The sequence below is a fragment of the Stegodyphus dumicola genome, chromosome 4, assembly GCF_044657685.1.
Source record: "Stegodyphus dumicola isolate Sdum_Otavi_A_Nest chromosome 4, ASM4465768v1".
In the NCBI taxonomy this organism is placed as follows: Eukaryota; Metazoa; Arthropoda; class Arachnida; order Araneae; family Eresidae; genus Stegodyphus; species Stegodyphus dumicola.
The window spans coordinates 218,939,280-218,960,532 of NC_140771.1; the positions used below are offsets into that span (position 1 = coordinate 218,939,280).

Here is a 21,253-nt window from a genome sequence, read left to right on the forward strand (position 1 = left end):
GATTTTAGTTTTATTGACATCATATTGTTACAATAAAACTTTGAGTACTTAGTAAATTAATAAATGACAATTAAAAAAACCACATGCTTCATATAGCGTTTTAAATAAGTTTTTCTGTGTAAATTTTTATTAATGAGAAATAAGTGAATAAATCTAAATTTACAGAATTTTTTTAAAAAATGTTAGTTTACAACTAATGACTAAAAAGTACTTCACTTTTCCAACAAACAGTCTAAGGGGGCAAAAATTGACTGCAGAAGAAAACTAAATTTATAGCACATAAGTCATGCACAAAATTAATTTTATATTTTTAAGTCGGTACTAACAAACACTAAACATGAATAATAACATTTCTAAAATCAAAAGAAATATTCTCCATACACATATCAGGTAAGAGCTCACCTCAAAACTGTTTCATGCATATTTTGAGCTATAATAGTTGCCTCAGTGGCCATGTATATTTCCCCAGCTCCTGTTACAGCAGATCGACCAAGTTCGATGAAAAAATGATCTTTCGAATGGCCACATCTTCTAATACTCATTAACTAAACAAGCAAATTACATTTCCTACATTAATTTCATTACAATACAATGAAACTTTTAAATAAATATATAACAGAAATGGGGATTTTCATTAAATTATATAAATAACCTTCTATGTTGGGTTCTAAATAAGAATACAGGTATGTTATTCATTACTTCATTGGCAATACAAGCAGAGGAAAATGAACATGAAACAACTTATAGACAAATTATGTCAAAATTGCAAAACACAGCAGTTTAATAATACCTTTCAAAAAAGCATATCTTACAGCTTAAAGAACCCATATCACTGACGTAATGTTTGGGTGAATCATTTAGCAACTGGTTGCATGTGAATCTCAGATGGCATACCTTGAGAATTACAAGAAATTGCACTGTAAAAATATCATACAGCGCAATTTCTCAAGTCTGGCAGTGATGAAAATATCAATCACATATTTAGTTGTAGACATTCATGGGTTATCAAAAAGTATGATTACTTATACTTAGCAGATAAACAGATGAAGCACTATGTTTACTTTCTCTAAAAAACTTTATTTGCCATGAGAATGCTTATTTTCAGATTTATGACATGGGAATAATTACATGAAAAAGGGGTATAATAAAAGTCCCACAGAGTCACCACAAAAAAATGCCCTATTTTTTAACATATCAAACACCTAACATGGATACAGCCATTGTGGAGAAGTTAAGATTTGGTCACCAGTGTGACTCATGATATGTTTTTATAAATAAATAAATAAACAGGGATTTAATAATCTTAATAAGTTTGTGAATAGGGCCATTATAGAGGTGATAAAGTTTTGACATCCTTAGGGAACATATCTGGAATTAAACTTTTGTAAACATCAAGCAAATTTGACATCACCCTGTAAAATTACATTCAGCTTTTCAAAGATCCAATAGGATCAGATTTTGTATAAGAGATGGAAAAAAATACATACAACTGCAGTAATGAACAAATATCTGGAACTCAAGATTATCAACCGTTTCTACTGGCACTTCATATCAAATAATTACCAGTCAATTTCTTTAATTAAAAAGTCAAATACTTTTAAAATGGTCTTAATAAAAATGAATTGATACTTAAGAGCTTTAAATTTAAGTTACAGTATTGAGACATAATAGGTGACATCAAAGTGAGAAGAAAAGCATTTATAATTTTTTCAAATATTTCTTCACTATGAATACACTAATGCTAAAACTTTTATTATGTCATATACACTCAGCAAAAAATTTTTTTATCTTGTACAAACAAAGAATATGCTTTATAAACCTAGGTGAAAAAATGGAACAGATATTACAAAACTATTAGCTTTAATATCTCTATCATGAAGCTGCACTTAAAGAAATTATAAACTATTTTGATATTGATAGCAAGTACTACTTTTAAAACATCATAATAATGACAATAGGGCTTTCTAAGCAAAGAATCTGAAAATTACTTCAGCAATTTTTAGCCATTAAAGATTTTTTTAATGATCATAGAAAAAAAACATCACATGGAAGAATGCTCACTTAGAAATATGCTCATACGGAAAAAAGCTCACATGGAAATAAACCCACTGATGAATCAAATTCATAGAAATATCTTTAAAATAATTAATCAATAATTAATTGATTTGAACATTGTACACCTACTTGAAATTTTCAAAGAAAAATTATTTAAATTACCAAAACATCTATGATATATATATCAAAAACTGTATAAATTAAGTGTAGATTTAGTTGCTATATAAGATTAACAAATGGGCATTTTGAATTAGGAAAAAGACAGGAGAAAGGAAGAAAAATGAAACAGAATATACAGAGAAAAATTATTACAATTTTAATTGTTAAAAAAATAAAATAATAGTAAGTATAAGTTACACATTTTATAACATAAACATTTAGAAGAATAAGCAAATAGAAATAATTATTTTACTTAAATTACACAAAATACCTTTTATATATAAATCATGTATATTTCACATAAACTTATAAGGTATTTCTCCCACCTTCTTAGCATGCCTTTGTGGTGTGGTGGTCTGCACACTTGGCGCATATTTCAGAGGTCCATGGTTCGATTTCCAGCGAAGGCTTTGCTCATTTTTCACATCTCCTGCTTCCAAAATACCTAATGTTTCTACAGTGGCGCCTGAACTAAAAGGGTGGTGGATGATGATTCTCCACACCCAGGATTTGGAGATTGGGTCCCCTAAAAACCCCAGTCAACCTTTAAAAGGGGGGAGTATATAAGGTATTTCTCCTGCCTTCCGAGCATACCTTCGTGGTGTGGTGGTCACAATGGGCACGTATTTTAGAGGTCCGTGGTTCGATTCCCGATGAAGGCTTTGCTCATTTTTCACATCACTTGCTTCCAAAATACATAATGTCTCTACAAACTTACTGAATATTAGCTAATATATGTAAATATATAATTTTATCATTGATTTCATCATAGTTTCTTACATGATTCGCGATTACCAAATGCGAGTTTTCATTTTTTTATTTCAATATGCCCTGTATTTACAACAGCTAGTAATAAATGTTGATAGGCTAAATCTTTTTTCAGCCCCCCCCCCAAACAAAACATACTAGGATGGCTACAATTAAATAATGAATTTAGTACCTTATGAAAGCTTTCGTAATAATTTGTTGTTTTAGGAGATTTTTCGAAGGCTGCTTCATAATGATTTCACACTTCGATTGGAAACTGCAATCTTCTAGAACTTTTTTGGCTCCAAACTTAAATAACTACATTCAAACATCAATTTCTATAGATACACATCAAAAGTATGCAAAAATAGAGTAAATAAAAACAAAAATAAACTATTGGCAGTTACAGGGGGAAAAAATGTCGTACAGGAGGAAGTGGTATAAAATATTGCAGTACATGCAAAATTTTATAGTTTTCATTCTTTTATATACTGTCCCTGAAAAGGTTAATATGAGCATTTGTCCAATAATTTATTCAAATGATCAAATAATTTTTCTTTAAAAATTCAAGTAGGTGTACGATGTTCAAATCGATTAATTACTGATTGATTAATGTAAGGATATTTCTATGTATTTTATTTACCAGTGAGCTTATTTCCATGTGAGTATTTTTTTTATGCAGGCATATTTCTATGTAGGCTTTTTTCCTGTGACCATTTATATTTATATCTGTGAGCATTATTCTGTAAGCATTATTCCTGTGGGTATTTTTCCTAGAACCATTAATAACAATTTACTACAATGCTAGGATAAAAGAATCCTTTAGAAAAATTTAGAAAGAAATTTAGGTAATTAAAAAAAAAAACAAAGAAATTATTTGCAAATCCTCACCATCAAATAAATACATATTACAAGAAAGTTTCTTAAAATACATTACGATATTTTTATTAGGCTATATGTATCATTTACACTGACAAATAAATTTAAAAATTTGATTATTTTTTAAAGAAAAGTAGTAAGTTAATGATATAAATTTTCAAATTAATAAATAAAAAAAATAAGAAATTTTCAATGGTTAAAACACATATTTAAAGATAATAATATAGCTAAGAAAAAGAGCAGGAAAATGATACCAAATACAATATGAATTAACACAGCAGCACACAGAATGGAGATACATTAAACACATCTGAATAAAATCAGACTCCTAATGAAAATAGAACAATGCCACGCACTTTTACAATTGCATTGTTTTTGGAGAGAACATTCAGTGATCATTATAATTATTGTTCTGTTTTACAAAATGTCAAAAGTGTAAAATGTTTTCATCCATACTTCTGTATGACAGTTTAATTCTTGATCAAACAGAAATGTTTATACAAATGTTTGATTGAAAAATAACTAGAACAGATCATGGGCTTGCTTTCAGGTTGAAGTAAAAATGTTTAGTAATTTAAAATGAAGAATAATATGAATTGGTACAGATATTGGTACAGAATTGGTAGACCTGTAATAAGCATTTAAGAAAAATTAAAGTTTTAATATGATAAGGTGGAAACAATACAATCTACTTAATCACACTGTAAAAATTTGTCAAAACTGAAACTGACATGCTTTATCTAAAATCGTTTATAAATTTTTATTACTTTTTCAATTTTCAGTATAATTAAGTGATTAAATTTTGGCATGATTAACAGCAATATATTGAGTCTGATTTTGCATAATTATTTTTTTAATTCTCTTAAAATAACTTGACAAACATAACATGTTTATAGATGAACTGTAAGATTCAGATATTGTGTCTTTGATTTTTGCCTTAGGTAACATATTAAGATAAATTGTATCATTAAAATAACTAACAACAGCAAAATTTAGGTTTTCTACATGAATCTATGGGTCTCTTCCATTATAAAACAAAATACACTGAACAATTTTAGAAAGATGGGTGCACCAAAGTAGTACACAATGTACTTGCCTGACTTTATCTGATACTTACTTCTATGAATTAATTCACATAGTAAAAACAAAACAAATCTGAACATATCTTTGTTAACACTGCTGCCTACTGGCCTTTTTAAAATTAAATGCATTACTTTTTACTGTTATAACAATGTTTTTGTTTTCAAAGCAATGTTTATAAAAGTTTTATACAGTGTGGCCTTATATTCTAATTTTTTCCCCCTCCAAAATAACTAACCTAACAGATAAATTTCTTAATATTCAGAAAATGTTTACCACCATGTTGTTCTATAATAGAATAGGGTACTTTTCCGTTTCGCCGCTGCAAATCTCGCCAAGCAGACTTTATTGGTGACAAACAAACAGTAGACACATAAAAAATGTTAACAAATGTTAGTTAAGAAATTTTTATTTTTAAAGTATGAACATTTTAATATCGCTTAAAAATTGTGTAAAAAAACAATAAATTTGTAAAAAGACATTAATTTAAGAATTTAGTACGTTTTCATGGTACAACATCCCGATTCGCAGTTTCTTATTACGTGGACCCAAGTGATCTAATCTCACGTAAACTATGCTACAAAAATCTAATTCTCTCAGTAATTATCTACATTAACTCTTAATTTGGAATACAAGTTTAAATGCAAGAATTATTTCAATTTGAACAAAAAGCTTACTCAGAAATTATGTGAAACCACAGTGCTTTACTTCGATAGTGTATTCTCAATAGAATTGATGAATTTAACCCTTGACTTTGCCTTTTCTATATTTTCGCCTTCGGGTGAGTGGTGTGATTGCATCCTAATTGACTTAATTACCATGAATGGTCTTAGGGTATAAAACTGAACTATGTGGGAAAAAATTCTATGCAATTGTATGCCAGTATTGAAAGAAACAATCAATCTGATAAGAAATGGCTATCAATCTGATAAGAAATGGCTGTGACTTGTTTTGAAAATGAGGCGTAAAAGATTACTAGCAATGATATTTCGTTTGCTATCGGTTGTACCATTTTTGGCGACTTTAATGCTTGCACCAGCAAAATGGAAAAGTACCTAGAAAAGATATAAATCCATTACCGTTCTATAAATAAATTGCATAAATTGTTTTCAATATGGCAATACATAAACTCTAAATACTACGATTAAATAACATAGGAAGAAATTCAGCAAACGATTCAGGATTAAGGTTACTAAGGTTATACTTAACTAATAAAGTCTTTTTTTTTATAAATTATCAATCTGCTACAATGAAAATATTCCTAAATATATAATTATATAAAAATCTTACAGGAAATTCAAGAATATCATTTTCATTAGATGGGCTCATTTTTATCAAAGTTAACGCGTTGGATGATAATGCCACACGGTAGGGTCCAGATAAGTTTCGATCATATTCCAGATCATGCTTATCAATCACAACTTGCCATAAATGTTCTGAAATAAAAAAATGAATAATTTTATATAAGTTAGCAAAATGTCAACATGTTTGCTCTGCAATTACAAAGTTAAACATTTTCTATTTTTTATGTAATTAAAAGTCATGCATATATACAAATCTAGAAAAATGGATGCATGCTAAAGAATATTTCATAAAGATGGGCTAAAATGCATGGAGAAAAAACATTATTTAAACTCCCTTAAAACAGTATAACATTTATGTTATATTATTTTAAGAATTTATATTACACTGTTCTGTGGTTATAAAGAAACATTTAATGATGAAGATTTTACAAATTTAGCAAGAAAATGCTTTGTCATAAAAAAAACTTTTATTATCCAGAATAGCAAATCTCACACTATGGTATGTGTATAAGGAAGAAACTTTCAAGGAAGTTCTGACAAATGACAAGACAACTAAATGCAGCAGAAAATTTCTAAAGTGCACAGAAATTGCCTTCCGTTGGAGAAAATAAAACTCTGAAATGTAATATATCAGAAGTCCATTTTAAATAAACAATATAGGTTTAGATGTTATTTATAATTTTATGATCACAGTAAGATCACATTAAGACTTTCTACCGGGGGGTGGGAAGTGGAAGGAAAATTAAGTACATTTATTCATAAATCCAGGAGGCAATAAATTTATCTGTACCATTCAGCTGTTAAGTGATGTCCATCTTCATAAAATGAAAGCTTCATAAACAAACAGAAATTTTGTTTTAAATATTTAAAGTTTAGAATTCTTTTAGTTCTTATAGATCAAGTTTTCTGCATATAATTCTAAAAAAAAACGAGAGCTATATGTTTCCTCAATGATGATTTATTAAATGAGTGTATTAAAACAGATGAAGAGTATCAAAACTTCAGATGGAAAATATAATATGGAATTGCAGAAAACCTGTTAATGAGACTAAAAATAAGATCTCATCTTCATAGAGATCACCAGCAGTGAAAGAATAAAGGAGGGCATTAGACATATGAGAAGAATTCTTGAATGCAGAACATCTGAAAAATTGTATAGTATATTTATGATATATAAGAGTTTAAGTAGTTTACTAAAAGTTACATCGTATTAGATGAATTAAGAACAGTTCTTCTGACACTCTAAATCTAATTAAAATTTTCAAATTCTAACTACATATGTAAAATGATTTAAATAATTCATTTGTTTCAACTAGTTCAATTTTACTATGACTGCATGTCTATGATTTTCAATTTCTATGTCATTTAAAATATATCAAATATAATACAATTTCATAATTTAAAAAAAGAAATTTATTATTATATCTAAGTGATTGCATGATCCTTATATGTTAGAAGTTATGTAATATAATATCATTAACTAATACAGTAAGTTCATAATTATATATAATAGTTTAAGTTGTAATGTGATATATAACAGCTATAGGATTTTAATTTTGATTAAAAGGATTTATAAGAATGAAACTGGTCATGACAAATGTGATTCTTAAGTAGTGTTTAGTGTATATACCTAAACTTTTTAAAATGTCCAATAGATTTAACTCAAAAAATTTAAGGCTTTATAAAAAGCATTTTCTCAAATACTTAATACTATACCTTAAATTATTTAAATAAAAGTGTTACAAATAATAAGTACTACCATAAACTGTACATCCTCTTCCATTTTCATCTCCATCAATGAAAGTCTTCTGAACTTCTAATATATCATTTAACCAAAGTTCTAATTCTTCAGCAGTTTCTGTCACTATTGAAAAGCAATCATCTTCAGTGTACAGTGCAATCACATTCTTTTGCTTTGAATGCAGTTTCCGACTAATGTTCAAACATGATTTCAATTCAATGCTTCGCTTTGGTTCACAACCTGATTTCCACTTTCTCTCTGAATTATAATATTCTAACCTCGCAGCTCCAGTTTCTGATTCCATATGCAGAACAAAAAATCTTCTTTTCATTTTCTGCAGAAAGTAAATACAATATATATATATATAAAAGAAGAAGAAGAAGACAATATACAATTATTATAGCTAACTTTTCACTATTAACGAGTTCAATGAATTCATCTGCAAATAGTTCAGCAGCTTCAGTATACAATTATTATCGTGAAAGAATAATTTAACAATATACAGTTATTATCATGAGAGAATAATTTAACAATATACAATTATTATCATGAGAGAATAATTTAACAATTCCAAATAAATATTTTCCCTTCAAGTATTTTTCTTGTTTTAACTAAAATTGCACCAATCGCATACAGCTTCCCATATATCATAAAAAATGCATAATTTTCTTTTTAATATTTTGCATTCAGTTGCCCATTATACATTTACATAAAAATAAAGAAGAGTACAAAGTCCGAGATTCAGACTTACCGGGACTGGGGAAATTCTGGATTTGGGATTTTTCGGGATATTAGATCATCACTTTAAATCTAACAAGATGGCATGCAGAAAGTAAAAATACAAAATCATGATTTATGAAATAATGAAGCATTTATGATCTAAAGGGTGTCAAAATTTACGAAAAAAAGGGGGGCCTTAATGTTTGTTTACTTTATTAAGCATTTCTTTCAATGTAAGTTGTTTAACATAATCATCGAAACTTTTTTGTTTTATATAACCTCTCTGTCACTTTCTTCACTATCATTAGCAGTATTTTCTGGATCTAGAACCATACCACAGATTTCGCTGTCCATTAATTGATTTATGATTGGGGCCTTGTCATTGCAATGAAAAATGTGTGTTAGATGATTTTCATTTATTACCACTTCTCCACATTTCTTTACAAAATTTATAGGACAATTTCACCTTTGGTTTGCATTATCTGAAAAATCTTTAAATTCGTGGCTATCATCTTCATCCTCCTCAATATGAAATATGGTAGCTGGGCATAAATTATGCCAAACATTTTAAAAAGTATCTGGAGAGACATGCTCCCATCATCTTGCGATGCTCCACACAGCAGAGTTAATGCTAAAATATTTCAAAAATTCTTGAAAAGTCTTGCCATTATTCAAGAAATTTAACATGGATTTTTAAAATGCTACTTTATATTTCCATTTCAGTGCATGCACGATTATGATATCTATAGGCTGAATAATGGACATACAATTTGGAGGAAAGAATAATACGGATACATTATCTTTCACTAAAACTTTAAGTGAAGTAAGAGGCGAATAATTGTCAACAATCAGGACAATTTTTGCGGCATCAGGTAAACAAACCAAATTCAAATGTTGCCAAGCCTCGGGTATAAAATGATTTTCAAACCAATAATTCATTAACGCTTGTGTCATCCATGCTCTTTTATTTTTATCATATATAACGGGGAAATTCGTTACTCCTTTTAAATGCCCAAGCTCATGTATTTTTTCCGATTAAAGTTTACATTTGTGCTTTCCTGCAGCATTTGCGCATGCTAAAGTTGTTAGTTCCACTTTGGAATCTTTGAAGCCTTTTCTGTAGAGGTTGTCAAGGTGTTAAAATTGTTAGTTTCACTTTGAAATCTTTGACAGTAGTTGGAGCCTTTTCTGAAGAGGTTGCCAAGGTATTTTGTTGTACGTACATATTGCGAGAACAGTTGTATCAGCATTGTAAATTTGTTCTGGAGCTAACTTTTTGCTTTTAATGAATTCAATGAATTCATCTGCAAATAGTTCAGCAGTTTCAATATAAGCTAAAGCTATTTCACCTGAAATTGTTAGCTGCTTTATACCATGGTGATTTTAAAATTTGGTTAACCAACCTATTGAATACATGCACTCAGTTTTTAAGTTCATTTCTTCATGAAATATTTTAGCTTGAGCCATTAGCACTGTATCTGTCAATGGCTCGCTCTTGCTGCAATGCTGTCTGACCCATTCAATCATTACTTTGTCATGATCGTCACTTCTGGCATAATGAATAATTTTTCTTTTATTCATTGTGAGTGGTGTGTCAGAATCACAAAAAATTCAAAAATTCCTTTTTCCATTTTCTTATGTCATATACAGTTGACTTTCCAGTGCCATACTCCTCACATAATTTTGAGACAGATATATCTTTATCCAATTTTTTGTAGGAATTTCACTTTTCATTTAATTCATATCCAACCATGCTTTCACTTGGTAAATCCTTTAGCAGCTTCAGAATTAGAAACTCTTTTCGACATATCGAACACTCAAACTTTAATTTTCATAAAATTGCTGTAATAATAACAGCCTGCATAAACTAATAAGCTGGATCAAATCAGAAATTTAAGGAACAGGGCAATCTGCCATATTAAATTAAATTTCTTGGAATCTTTAAATTCTTTTAAATAATTTTAGCCTAGCTTATAACGTCCACTATACATTATTGGCTGTGTATCATGACATTGGCGATGAAAGACAAGTTCTTCCGCAAAATTCTGTCTTACTTCTATCGTGCACTGAAGCAGTTAAGCCTGAATTGTATAAATTTAGCTATTTTTATACTTAAGTCTATTTTTTGCATATGCTTAAGGCTTATCCGAATCCTGAATAAATAAATTCACACATATACTTGAGGCTTATTGAGGGCCAGTGCTAGATATCTTACCACCTGATGCAGTCTCTGGGAGGTCCTAAATTCTGCTACCAAGTGCCTCCCTAAGTTCTAAATTTTTGCCGCCCCTAAATTTTAGGTCCCAGTACTTTCCCTAAATTCTAAAAGTTTTTCATGCCTTAATGTTGGTTCTTCTCTAAATTCCAAAAATTTTGCCTTTTCTAAATTCTACACAGTGCAGCCATATGAGCCTGCTGAGCCGAATCTGGGTTTATGTGAATAACAAATCAGTTATTCTTAATTAAACTAACACTAAATGTAACCTTTTGCCTATGAGTATCATTAACAAAATCTGCTTTCAGCATATGGAAAGAATTTTTTTGTTTTATGTAATCATCGCCAAGTGTAAAGTCAATATAAAAGTTTAACATACTTTTTGTTGTTCAATTACTAATATCAAAAAAAATTATTTAGACACTGCTGCATGAGTCATTTCTCAAGTTATCAAGTATTGATAAACAAGCAGTGATGAAAGCATAATATAATAAGGGTTTGCCAGGATGGTTTCAGGGATATAAAATATTAGTAATGTAAAATGAATGATGTTTCTGTGTAGAATGATTCAGTTTGAGATGTATGCCAAGCAGATAGAGCTAAACTATTAACCACAAAAACTTATGCTAAAAATGATCATTTCTTGAATAGCAAGGTATTTTATTTAATGCCGAAGTGAAATTAAGAATCAGAACTCTTCACATGTTTTATTATGGAGAAAAAAATCAAATGCGCATGCATAAAGCTTATTTAAAAAAGTTTGTGGTGGCCTTGAGGTCTGGATTTTAAATCATTCTGGATATTGGACGTCCGGATATAGCCAGATGACTATATCCGGATGACTAGTGATTTTGTACTGTATTAACAATTTTTAATGCATAATTTTTTGGCACCATCTGCTGGTTTACTAATTTATTATTAAGACAAACTCATTATTTTAAAAATTTTTACTTGTAAGCATTTGCAATAAGCTGATATTAATGAATATATATAATGCAAAAAAACATGCAACTGAAAATACAGTAAAAAGTCCGTAATTTGGATGTGCCATCTTACCAGATTTAAATTGATCTATAATCCGGAAAAAACCCTAACACGGAATGGCCGAAGGCCCAAAAAGTCCGGATTACGGACTTTGTACTGTATAACAATATACAGAGCATAATAAATTAGTACAAAATCAGATCACAAAGTTGCTACTGCTACAAGAATGAGAAGCTGAAACTCAGCTACCAATGAAATGGCCTACAAGAATATATGGTACTTTTCCATTTTGCCGTTGCAAATGATAAAGTCGCCAATAATGGTACAACTAATGCCAAAGAAAATATCTTCGCTGGTAACCTTTTATGCTTCATTTTCAAAACAAGTCGCAGCCATTTCTTATCAAATTGATTGTTTCCTTCGATACTGGCATACAATTACATAGAATTTTTACAAGATAGTTAAATTTTATACCCTAAGACCATTTGCGATAATTAAGTCAATTAGGATGCAATCACACAGCTCACCCGAAGGCAAAAATATAGGAAAGGCAAAATTAAGGGTTAAATTCATCAATTCTAATGAGAATGCACTAGCAAAGTAAAGCACTGCGGTTTTACATAATTTCTGAGTAAGCTATTCGTACAAACTGAAATAATTCTTGCACTTAAACTTGTATTCCAAATTAAGATTTAACTTGAAATTAATGTAGATAATTACTGAGAGAATTATATTTTTGTAGCATAGTTTACGTGAGTTGAGATCACTTCGGGTCACGTGATACGAATCGGCAAATCAGGATGTTGAACCATGAAAAGCATAGTAAATTCTTAAATTAATGTCTTTTTACGAATTTAGTGTCTTTATTTATTGGCTTTTAACAAATTTCAAATCATATTAATATGTTTATGCCTTCAACATAAAAAATTCTTAGAACTAAAAATTTTTTTATATGTATACTGTATGCTGTCACCAACAAAGTCTGCTTGGTGAGATTTGCACCGGCAAAACGGTAAAGTACTGAATATATCATCTCTAAAAATCTAGAAGCTTCTTAAATGATGTTTCTAATGCCAAAATACTACTGTACACAGATGATTATTTCTGCTTTAAATTAGTTATTATCAAAAAAGGCATAAAAATATTTTAAAAAATCCAATACTTTCCATTAGAAAACCAATTGAAAAAGCATTCACCGCTAAATTGCTAAACATTAATCAACCAAATGTCACCAAAACCAATTTTAAAGATTTTCAGAGCTAAAAAAATAGTCAAAAATTGTATTCAGTAAAACAGTTTGGCATCCTTTAGAGACAGTGCTGTTAATGAGAAAGTGGTAATTCCTCCTTAAAATTAAATGATAATCACTCCATGAACATTTGTATTGAGAAATGTGTGCATTGCATCATGTGCATTGAGAAAGCATTAATTCCTAATTAAAAAAATTGATAATAACTTCATGAAGATTTATACTTTGATTTGTAAAACAAAAGCAAAGTCCCCCCCCACACAAAATTTCTGTATTGGAATAAACTGGTAACACTACAGTCTAACAATCTAGCTTATAAACTTATGGGGCAACATCAGAACAAAGCACCATTTAAAAAACTAACAGTACAAAATTTTCTCACCTTAAGCTTTCTTAAATATCCAGCTCTTTTAACATAAAGTGGCATATTTTGATTAGAATCTAATACACATCCATTTCCTTTGGCAAAACTTCTAAATTTCTGGGACATATTTATATGAGATTCTATTTTTTCACATGATGCTCAAAACTTTTATCCTGAAAAATTAATTGTCAGCCCATTAAAATTAGTTTCATAATCACGATATAACAAATAACAACAATAATTTTTTTTCTTTTAGTAAAATTACTTGTTTTATTATAAAAAAAATCATGATCTATAACTTTTGCAATGATCATATTCCCAGATGCATCGCTAGTTATTTTCAGACTCTCATTAAGTTTATTTAATCCTGATACACCATTTCCTGAACTGTCAATGTATTAGATAAATCATTAGTAAAATTCTTTTCCCAGCACAGCATTTTTCACATGGATAACTTTTGGAAAACATTTGAAGCAAAGTACACATTTATTACTTATGTTACTTCCTCATTAGCCTAGAAATCTGGCAACACAATAATGCATGCTTTGAATGAGGCTTTTATCTCCACACCTGGTCCTTAGGTCTTTTCTGACTGCTATTTCATTTGCAAGTTGTAATAAGTTTATCTCTCTTAACTTTCATAAACTTGTTCTTTTAATTTTCAGATCTGTGAAAAATGCAAAATGATTCAGATAACTCTGAAAATTTTTAAAGGCAGGGGAAGACAACATGTGCTAAAGAAAATATTTCTCAGATGTGTAATTTGAACTTTTTTTAATGTCATTTTTTATGTTTTTTAAATGATATTTTATGGGAACAGTTGCAATTTACCTCTTGAAGGATAAATTTTGAAAGAAAGGAGAATTGAGCAGATATGGAAGCATTAGAGTGTCATGATTTTTTTTGATTTTAAAGTGATGTTGAATCGAGAAGAATGCCTTCACCATCTACAACTAACGTATGAAAAGAAGCTGTATCTTGAACCACTGCATTCAGTTGATTTAAATAAGTCTGTAGAGATCAAAATTATTTCCTGGAAGAAAAACACACAAGGTGACTTTTGCCAACTGTAGTCCCAGAAAATGCATCAGCCACATGAAAAATGTTAATCACGAATATTGCTGTACTTATCAAATAATACAGAAGGAATTAGATATTGGATCTGCAATTATATATAAAATTATTCATGAACAGCTGCATATGAAAAAAAAAAAAAAATCAGTTTGTCTTTGCATCTCACAAAAGAACACCAAAACGTGGAGCATGCCAGGATCAGTAAAGAAACCCTAAAATCACATTATGATGGTGGACATCACATTATTTCTAAAACCATAACTGGTGATGAAATGTATACTGTGCAAAAAAAGGGGGGACTGTTCTATATCACCCATTCTACTGGGCCAACTAACGAAACTCAAATTGCGTTTTTCATGTTTTAAAAGCGTGACTTAGGATATATATTAGATTTATATACCTATAGCATTATTCTAACATAGGTATTTTGACACAAAATCACACTTTTTCTGAAATGAAATGCCAATTTTTTTCCATATTTCGATTCTACGACTCAAATTATGCCTAAATATTGAATTTTGTAAAATTTGGTGTGAAATTTATGGAGAAATTAAAAAATTTATCTTGGCGTATTTTTTTCAGTTTGTGGCAAGAATAATTTACTTGGCGAAGTTCTTAATTTATAGCAACCTAATTTTCCATTGCAGACGAGTGGAAAAAAATCATTGATCATACTTTAAAATAATTTTAACAAAGTGTGTATACCACATTTGATGCTGTTATCGCTTGAAAAAAGATGCCAAATTTCAAAACATGCCAATATGTAATTCCATGTATATGCTGGAAAATTCTGAATAAAAAATTCTATTTTTTGGAAGGTATGCCTAGAAATACATCTACTTTGAAAAGATGTTAAACATTTTATAAGTTATAATAAAAAAGGGTTTTCGAAAAATTTATAAAAACTATTTAAAAATACAAATTTGAAAAAATAAATAAAAAATATGACAGTAAAAGTATATTTACAGGTACCGCTTGACGAAAATTGGGAATTTTTGGCGAGAATACATGGATACCGAGTTTGCGCAATTCTTTGACTTGCTAGTTTGGCTTTGTGTAGCGGCAATTTTAGCACCAAAAATCGCTGCTACACAAAGATGAAATAACAAGTCAAATAATTGCATAAACTCATTATCCATGTACACATCGACTTATTTTCACTTAAAAAACATCACAGAATTGCACAAATTAAGCATTGTGCACTCCCTTGACTTTATCCATGTACACGTCAACCTATTTTCGCACAAACTTGGCATTGCATACTCCCTTAACTTTGTCCATGTACACATCGATATATTTTCATTTAAAAGTCAAAGGAGCACTCAACTCTAGGTAAAAGTATATTTATGGAATATTCAACTACTCAGATTACCATAAATGAAACAACTTGGCGATAAACAAAACAACAACTTGGCAATAAATGGAACAACTTTGCGATAATACAAGGGGTACCCTTCAGTCTACTCTAACCAATGTGAGAATTAGATTTGGATTAAGCCTAAATTTCAAATTCTGGAAGAAGGAATCAAGTAAGTTTAAGGGAAAAAAAGAGATATTAATAAATATATATAAAATTTAATTGACATTGAGGAGCTAAAATTTTGAGAGCTTTTTAAAACTACTTGTGCGATTTTTACAAAACTTAGCAGTTTGGCATAATTTGTGTCGTAGAATTGAAATATGGAAAAAATCTGGCATGCCATTTCAGAAAAAGTCCGATTTTGGTTATAACTGTGTTAGAATAATGCCATATATATCCTAAGTTGTGCTTTCGAGACATGAAAAACGCAAGTTGAATTTTGCCAATCGGCCCAGTAGAACGCGAGATATAGAACTGTCTCTCCTTTTTTTTTTGCACAGTGTACATACCATTTTTTAATGTTCCAACATGTCAATAAAGTAAAATATGGGTCTTTGAAAATGATCCCAAATCAAAAATGGAGAAAAGAGAATAAGCAATGAAAAAAGTAATGTATGCTGTTTTCTTCAAATGTACATGACTTGTCAAAGCCATCAAATTAGAGGGACATATAATTGTTACAGATAAATGGTTTGCCACTAAGTGCCTTTTCAAAATTCTTTAAGAAGTGGAAATTCGGAGATTCATGTTTGATCACGATAATCCATCTTTTCATTAAGCAAGAGTGACAATTGAATTTCTATAACAAAAGCCAGATTAAAGTCATAGAACATCCACCTCTTGCTATGTGTGACTTTTGGATATTTTTTAACCTAAAACAAAATTTGCGTGGCTATCATTTTCATTCCAACAATGAGTCTGATGAGGTAATAAAGGGATATTTTTGATTGATTCCAAGAAATGGTTGGTTTGAAGGATTTAATACTTGGAAAATTCAAATACAAAAATACATTGATGTTGAAGGAGACTACTTCGAACATTTGTAAGATTAGGTAAGCTTAACTTGTACCATTTAGCTGTACCTCATATATTTCAGAATAACCATCATATTATTAGCATATTAATTTCTACACTAATCAAGGACAAGTTTTGCGATCAAATAGTCAAATGTGGTAAAATATGCACAAAGAGAAAAATTTTTATGGAACTGATGTTTGGTAAACTGGAAATAGTGTTGGTACTTTCTGATAATCTGCATCCCCACTGAAAAGTTGTGAACTCACTGGTAACTCTAGAAAAATTTTGTGAATTTGTTGCCAACTTTGAAGAGAAAGGCTTATTTGGATTATTTTTGCACTGTTCTTCTCCCCAGAAACATAGCAATTCCTTTTCGCCTTAAAAAAAAAAAAAAAAAAAAAAAAAAAAGGGGGGGGGGGAAGATAACTGCATAAACTTAGCATCACATACAACCATGTTACCAAAATTTTAAAATGAAAAGGAGAAAGAGGCTCATGTTGCCTTTATGCAAGTCACATTACCTCGTCACATACAGAAAGCTAAGATTATAGACTTTTCCCAAGATAATGAAAACTTTAGTATGCAGTCCATGCCTACTAAGGCTGCGTTCAGACGGCAACTTAAATATCACAGAGGCACACTCACAAGGAATAAAATGCGGGAGTTCTGTTCACACCTGTGACATAAGGTCTAAGCCACACCCAATTAGAGAAGCTAAATTTACACATGCGTAGATCTGCGTACAGCTTTCTCGCTCCGTTTTCCCATTCAGGTTTTGTGTGTTCGCTCTGACTGATTGATACTTACTCCAAGTCGGCATAAAGTTGAAAACTTCGAACTTTATGCCAAGAGCCCTACACCAGATTTTGTGATTTAGTGCAGGCTAGTTCCCTGTCAACGCAGCTCAGCTTAAACCACTTATGTCTGTTACACTGTAGTCTGAACGCAGCTTAATACACTGAAATTTCCATAGGAGAATCTTATATATATATAGACTGCCATCACGCTGCTGAAAACGTCTGGAGAAGTATAAAGTCACCAAGTGGGGTGCTATGCACGCATTAATACTTTGGGTGACATCATGAGTTCATACATAAATACTTTTTGGCAACAATGGACATTGCCTCATCAATACTTTTTGTGGCTTTCAGGTTTTTGTGTCAATAATCAGAATGTACCACAATGCTCTTCATCTGATATAAACTGGTATTATTCCAACTAACAGAACCAGACCAAAGAAAAAAGTAAAAAATATTACTGCGTTTGAATATACATAAGTTTTATAGATCGTATAGCTGAGTAAGTAAATTTAAAGTCCAGTAGAGTCTGGTTTCTGAGAAGTTAGTGAAAAGACATTAGTGATGTAAATGTAGAGAGTACAGATAAATAAGTTTTATACATTCTATAGCTGGGTAAGTAAATTTATTTAAAGACTAGTACAATCTGGTTCAATCTGAGAAGTTAGTGAAAAAAGAATAGTGATGTAAATGTAGAGAGTACAGATACGTGAGTAAAAAATCTGCTATCTTTATTAAAATATTATCAACCATCATGTATAGCACGATGGAAAGACTTAAGCTTTTGTACAAATTTCCTCATAAAATATCAGATGTTGGCATGGCAGAAAACATTCAAAGGACACACTTATTATGTTACTCTGCATTAACAGTGACAGATGTGACAAATGAGTGCCCATTGCTTGTGATTAGGAAATTTTGAAACCAAGCACTTCACGAATATTAAAAATTAAGATACTTTTTCACTAAAGACATACGACATATTTTTGGTGCCATACAGGTACACTTTCTCTGGCTCAATACCTTGATGAAATGGAATGATAGGAAAAGCAAAACAGAAAAACTCTGTAATTTCAGAACAAAATTTATCAAAACCCCATTGCAGGGAAAAAACACCCCCTGGGATGCATAATTCACAAACGCACATCGGTATCACCACTGAGGGAGGGGCTTCAATAATGAACCAATGAGCTTCTATTGCTCTTGTGATGGTGAATCTTTAAAACTCTGCTTATTGTTGTTTATGTTCATTTTGCATTTGTTTTGCAGTTATAATGTATGGCTATATAAATGCTGCTATCATTTGAGTAGAAAATCTCATACTGCTTTCACTTTATAAGTTCATTTAATCGTCAACATTTCAGTGTTGCGAAACTTATCACACACTAATATTCGAATATTCGATTCATAGCATATTATTGCTATTCATATCGAGAAAATGACTCAACCTACAATTAGCCTCGAATATTGTGCATTTACTAACACCTGTGGATTAACAGAATTCAAGTGTATAATTTTTTATAGAGGTGAGAATAACTGGAATTATTAGAATGAATCCAGTACTTTCTTATCTCAATGTAATCTTTATTCCTTTGATTTTTAAAGTGTAAGATTCAAAATATATTAAGACTTCTACTATTTACATATATGATTAATTTTCACAAGAAATTCCTGATGCTTTAATTATTTTGTACAGGAAATTGCATGGCAAAACATTTTCAACTATCTAGCTTAAAACCCGGCAAAGGTCATTTGAAATGATAGAAATATAACTGGAAGCCCATTGGTCTATTATAGAAGCCACTTTCTCCAGTGCAGGATTTACGTATAAGCTACACAAGCTATAGCTTAGGGCTCCCACTTTCTTGGGGGCCCCCCAAAAAGTCTCTAGGTATCTGAAAATCATATTTGGCCCTGAGATATAATATCTAGACTTATAAATGGCCCTACATCTCAAATAGCTTAGGGCCTTATCAAGTCTAAATCCGGCCCTGACTCCCTCAATAGCGATACAGATGTGCACTTATGAAATATGCCTCGGACAGCATCTGGGGTGTTTTCCCTCGGAATTCCATCTGGGGCAGAAACTTTGCAGTTAGAAAAGCCCTGCAATATCTAATATGCATACTTGGATGCACAGGTGTCGGCTGTATCTGTACCTGTGCGGAAAGGACATGACCTACATTATTTTCTTTTTGTGAATAAGCTTTCATCAGTTTATACAATTTTGTAGTTACTAGGTATTTTAAAGTTAGAATGAGATAACAAGGAATTGGCACAAACCAGTTTAGTGTAATTATTCTAATCAAGTACTGTGTTACAATTCATTTGACGCAGGCTGTTGGTTTACAAAACTTATTTCATATTAATTCCCGATGCCATAAGTAGCAACAGGACAATTGCCAAATCCAACAACCCACGTTTTTGCTCAGATATTTTTATCTTTCCAGCAAGAACAAAAGCTGCATAGGCATTTCTGTTTTGAAGCACATTTTAATATTTTGAGGTGATTATTGAAACATATTCTTTATTTGGGGAGAATATTTGTTTCTTTAAAGAAACAGGTTAGCCACTTGTTCCCCTTTTTGGCAAATCCCAAATAAACAAGCAGCGAAATCCACAGCAGTGTGTGTGTGTGTGTGGGGGGGGAATTAAAAAATGTGATTGTGCAAGCAATGGTTATAAAGATAATTATTATCAAGAAAGAAGCCAAACAAAACTAGTGACACCCAGTGCTAGAAAAATATGCCCCCACCCCTAAGAAAAAGGAACTAAGTAGTATGGTTTGAAATTTGAGTTTAAATAACATGATGAATAACAATTATTGGAGATGCTTAAAATGACAAGAATCAGCATAATATTCATAAAATTGCAGGACAGGTTTTGAAGGTTTAACTTTCTGAAGCCGGCTGGTACAGCAGTTGCACCAGGAGAATGACTTTCTCAGACGCCGGCATTGGTACAACTGTTGTACCATCCATGCCCTCCCCATTTTAGAGAATCTCCTATCTGTAGATCGCTGGGTGGTCCATTGTCGCTGCTCAGAGTAGCCGCTGGCTACGCATTATTTCCCTCTACTTATCAGTTTGGTTACATTTTGGCAAAAAACGCAGGTTTCGTCTCGCGCCAATATACTTGAAAATCAAATAGAGGCCATCTCTTTCTCAATCTGTCTCATAATTTTAATGCTAATTTTTTTAGTACTGACTTTTGCTATGATTAAAATGTCAGCAATTTTGCACGCTCTTTAAGCTTACCATATTTAATGTTTATTAATCATAACAAATAAGAATAGATTAATATTTTAGATTTAATGCCCTTCTAGAAAATAGGTAAAACCGCTTTTATCGTTTACTTCCTTTTCATACTTATGAATAATAAGATTTTATTTTGACATTTTTTTGTGGAGTGCATAAAACCCTTAAGAACTGTTAACTCTTTCAAAGTGCTTCTATTATGTAGGCAATTTTGCCTGATTTATCAGGAGATAAATAAGAGACAATTGTAT

General features: G+C 30.7%; 1 protein-coding gene across 5 annotated transcripts in view; it reads right to left on the bottom strand.

The window, feature by feature from the left end:
• The window catches only part of LOC118181644 (uncharacterized), an 86,560-nt gene that overhangs the window by 58,763 nt on the left and 6,544 nt on the right, over positions 1–21,253 (bottom strand). For all 5 annotated transcript variants that reach the window (XM_035350810.2, XM_035350816.2, XM_035350815.2 and 2 more), the window contains exons 2-5: positions 13,516–13,670; positions 7,984–8,299; positions 6,211–6,356; positions 403–545 (exon numbers count right to left, since the gene is read on the bottom strand). In XM_035350810.2, coding sequence (XP_035206701.1) covers positions 403–545; positions 6,211–6,356; positions 7,984–8,299; positions 13,516–13,623 — 713 coding nt within the window. In that variant the 5' untranslated portion in view covers positions 13,624–13,670. The remainder of the gene's footprint in view (positions 1–402; positions 546–6,210; positions 6,357–7,983; positions 8,300–13,515; positions 13,671–21,253) is intronic.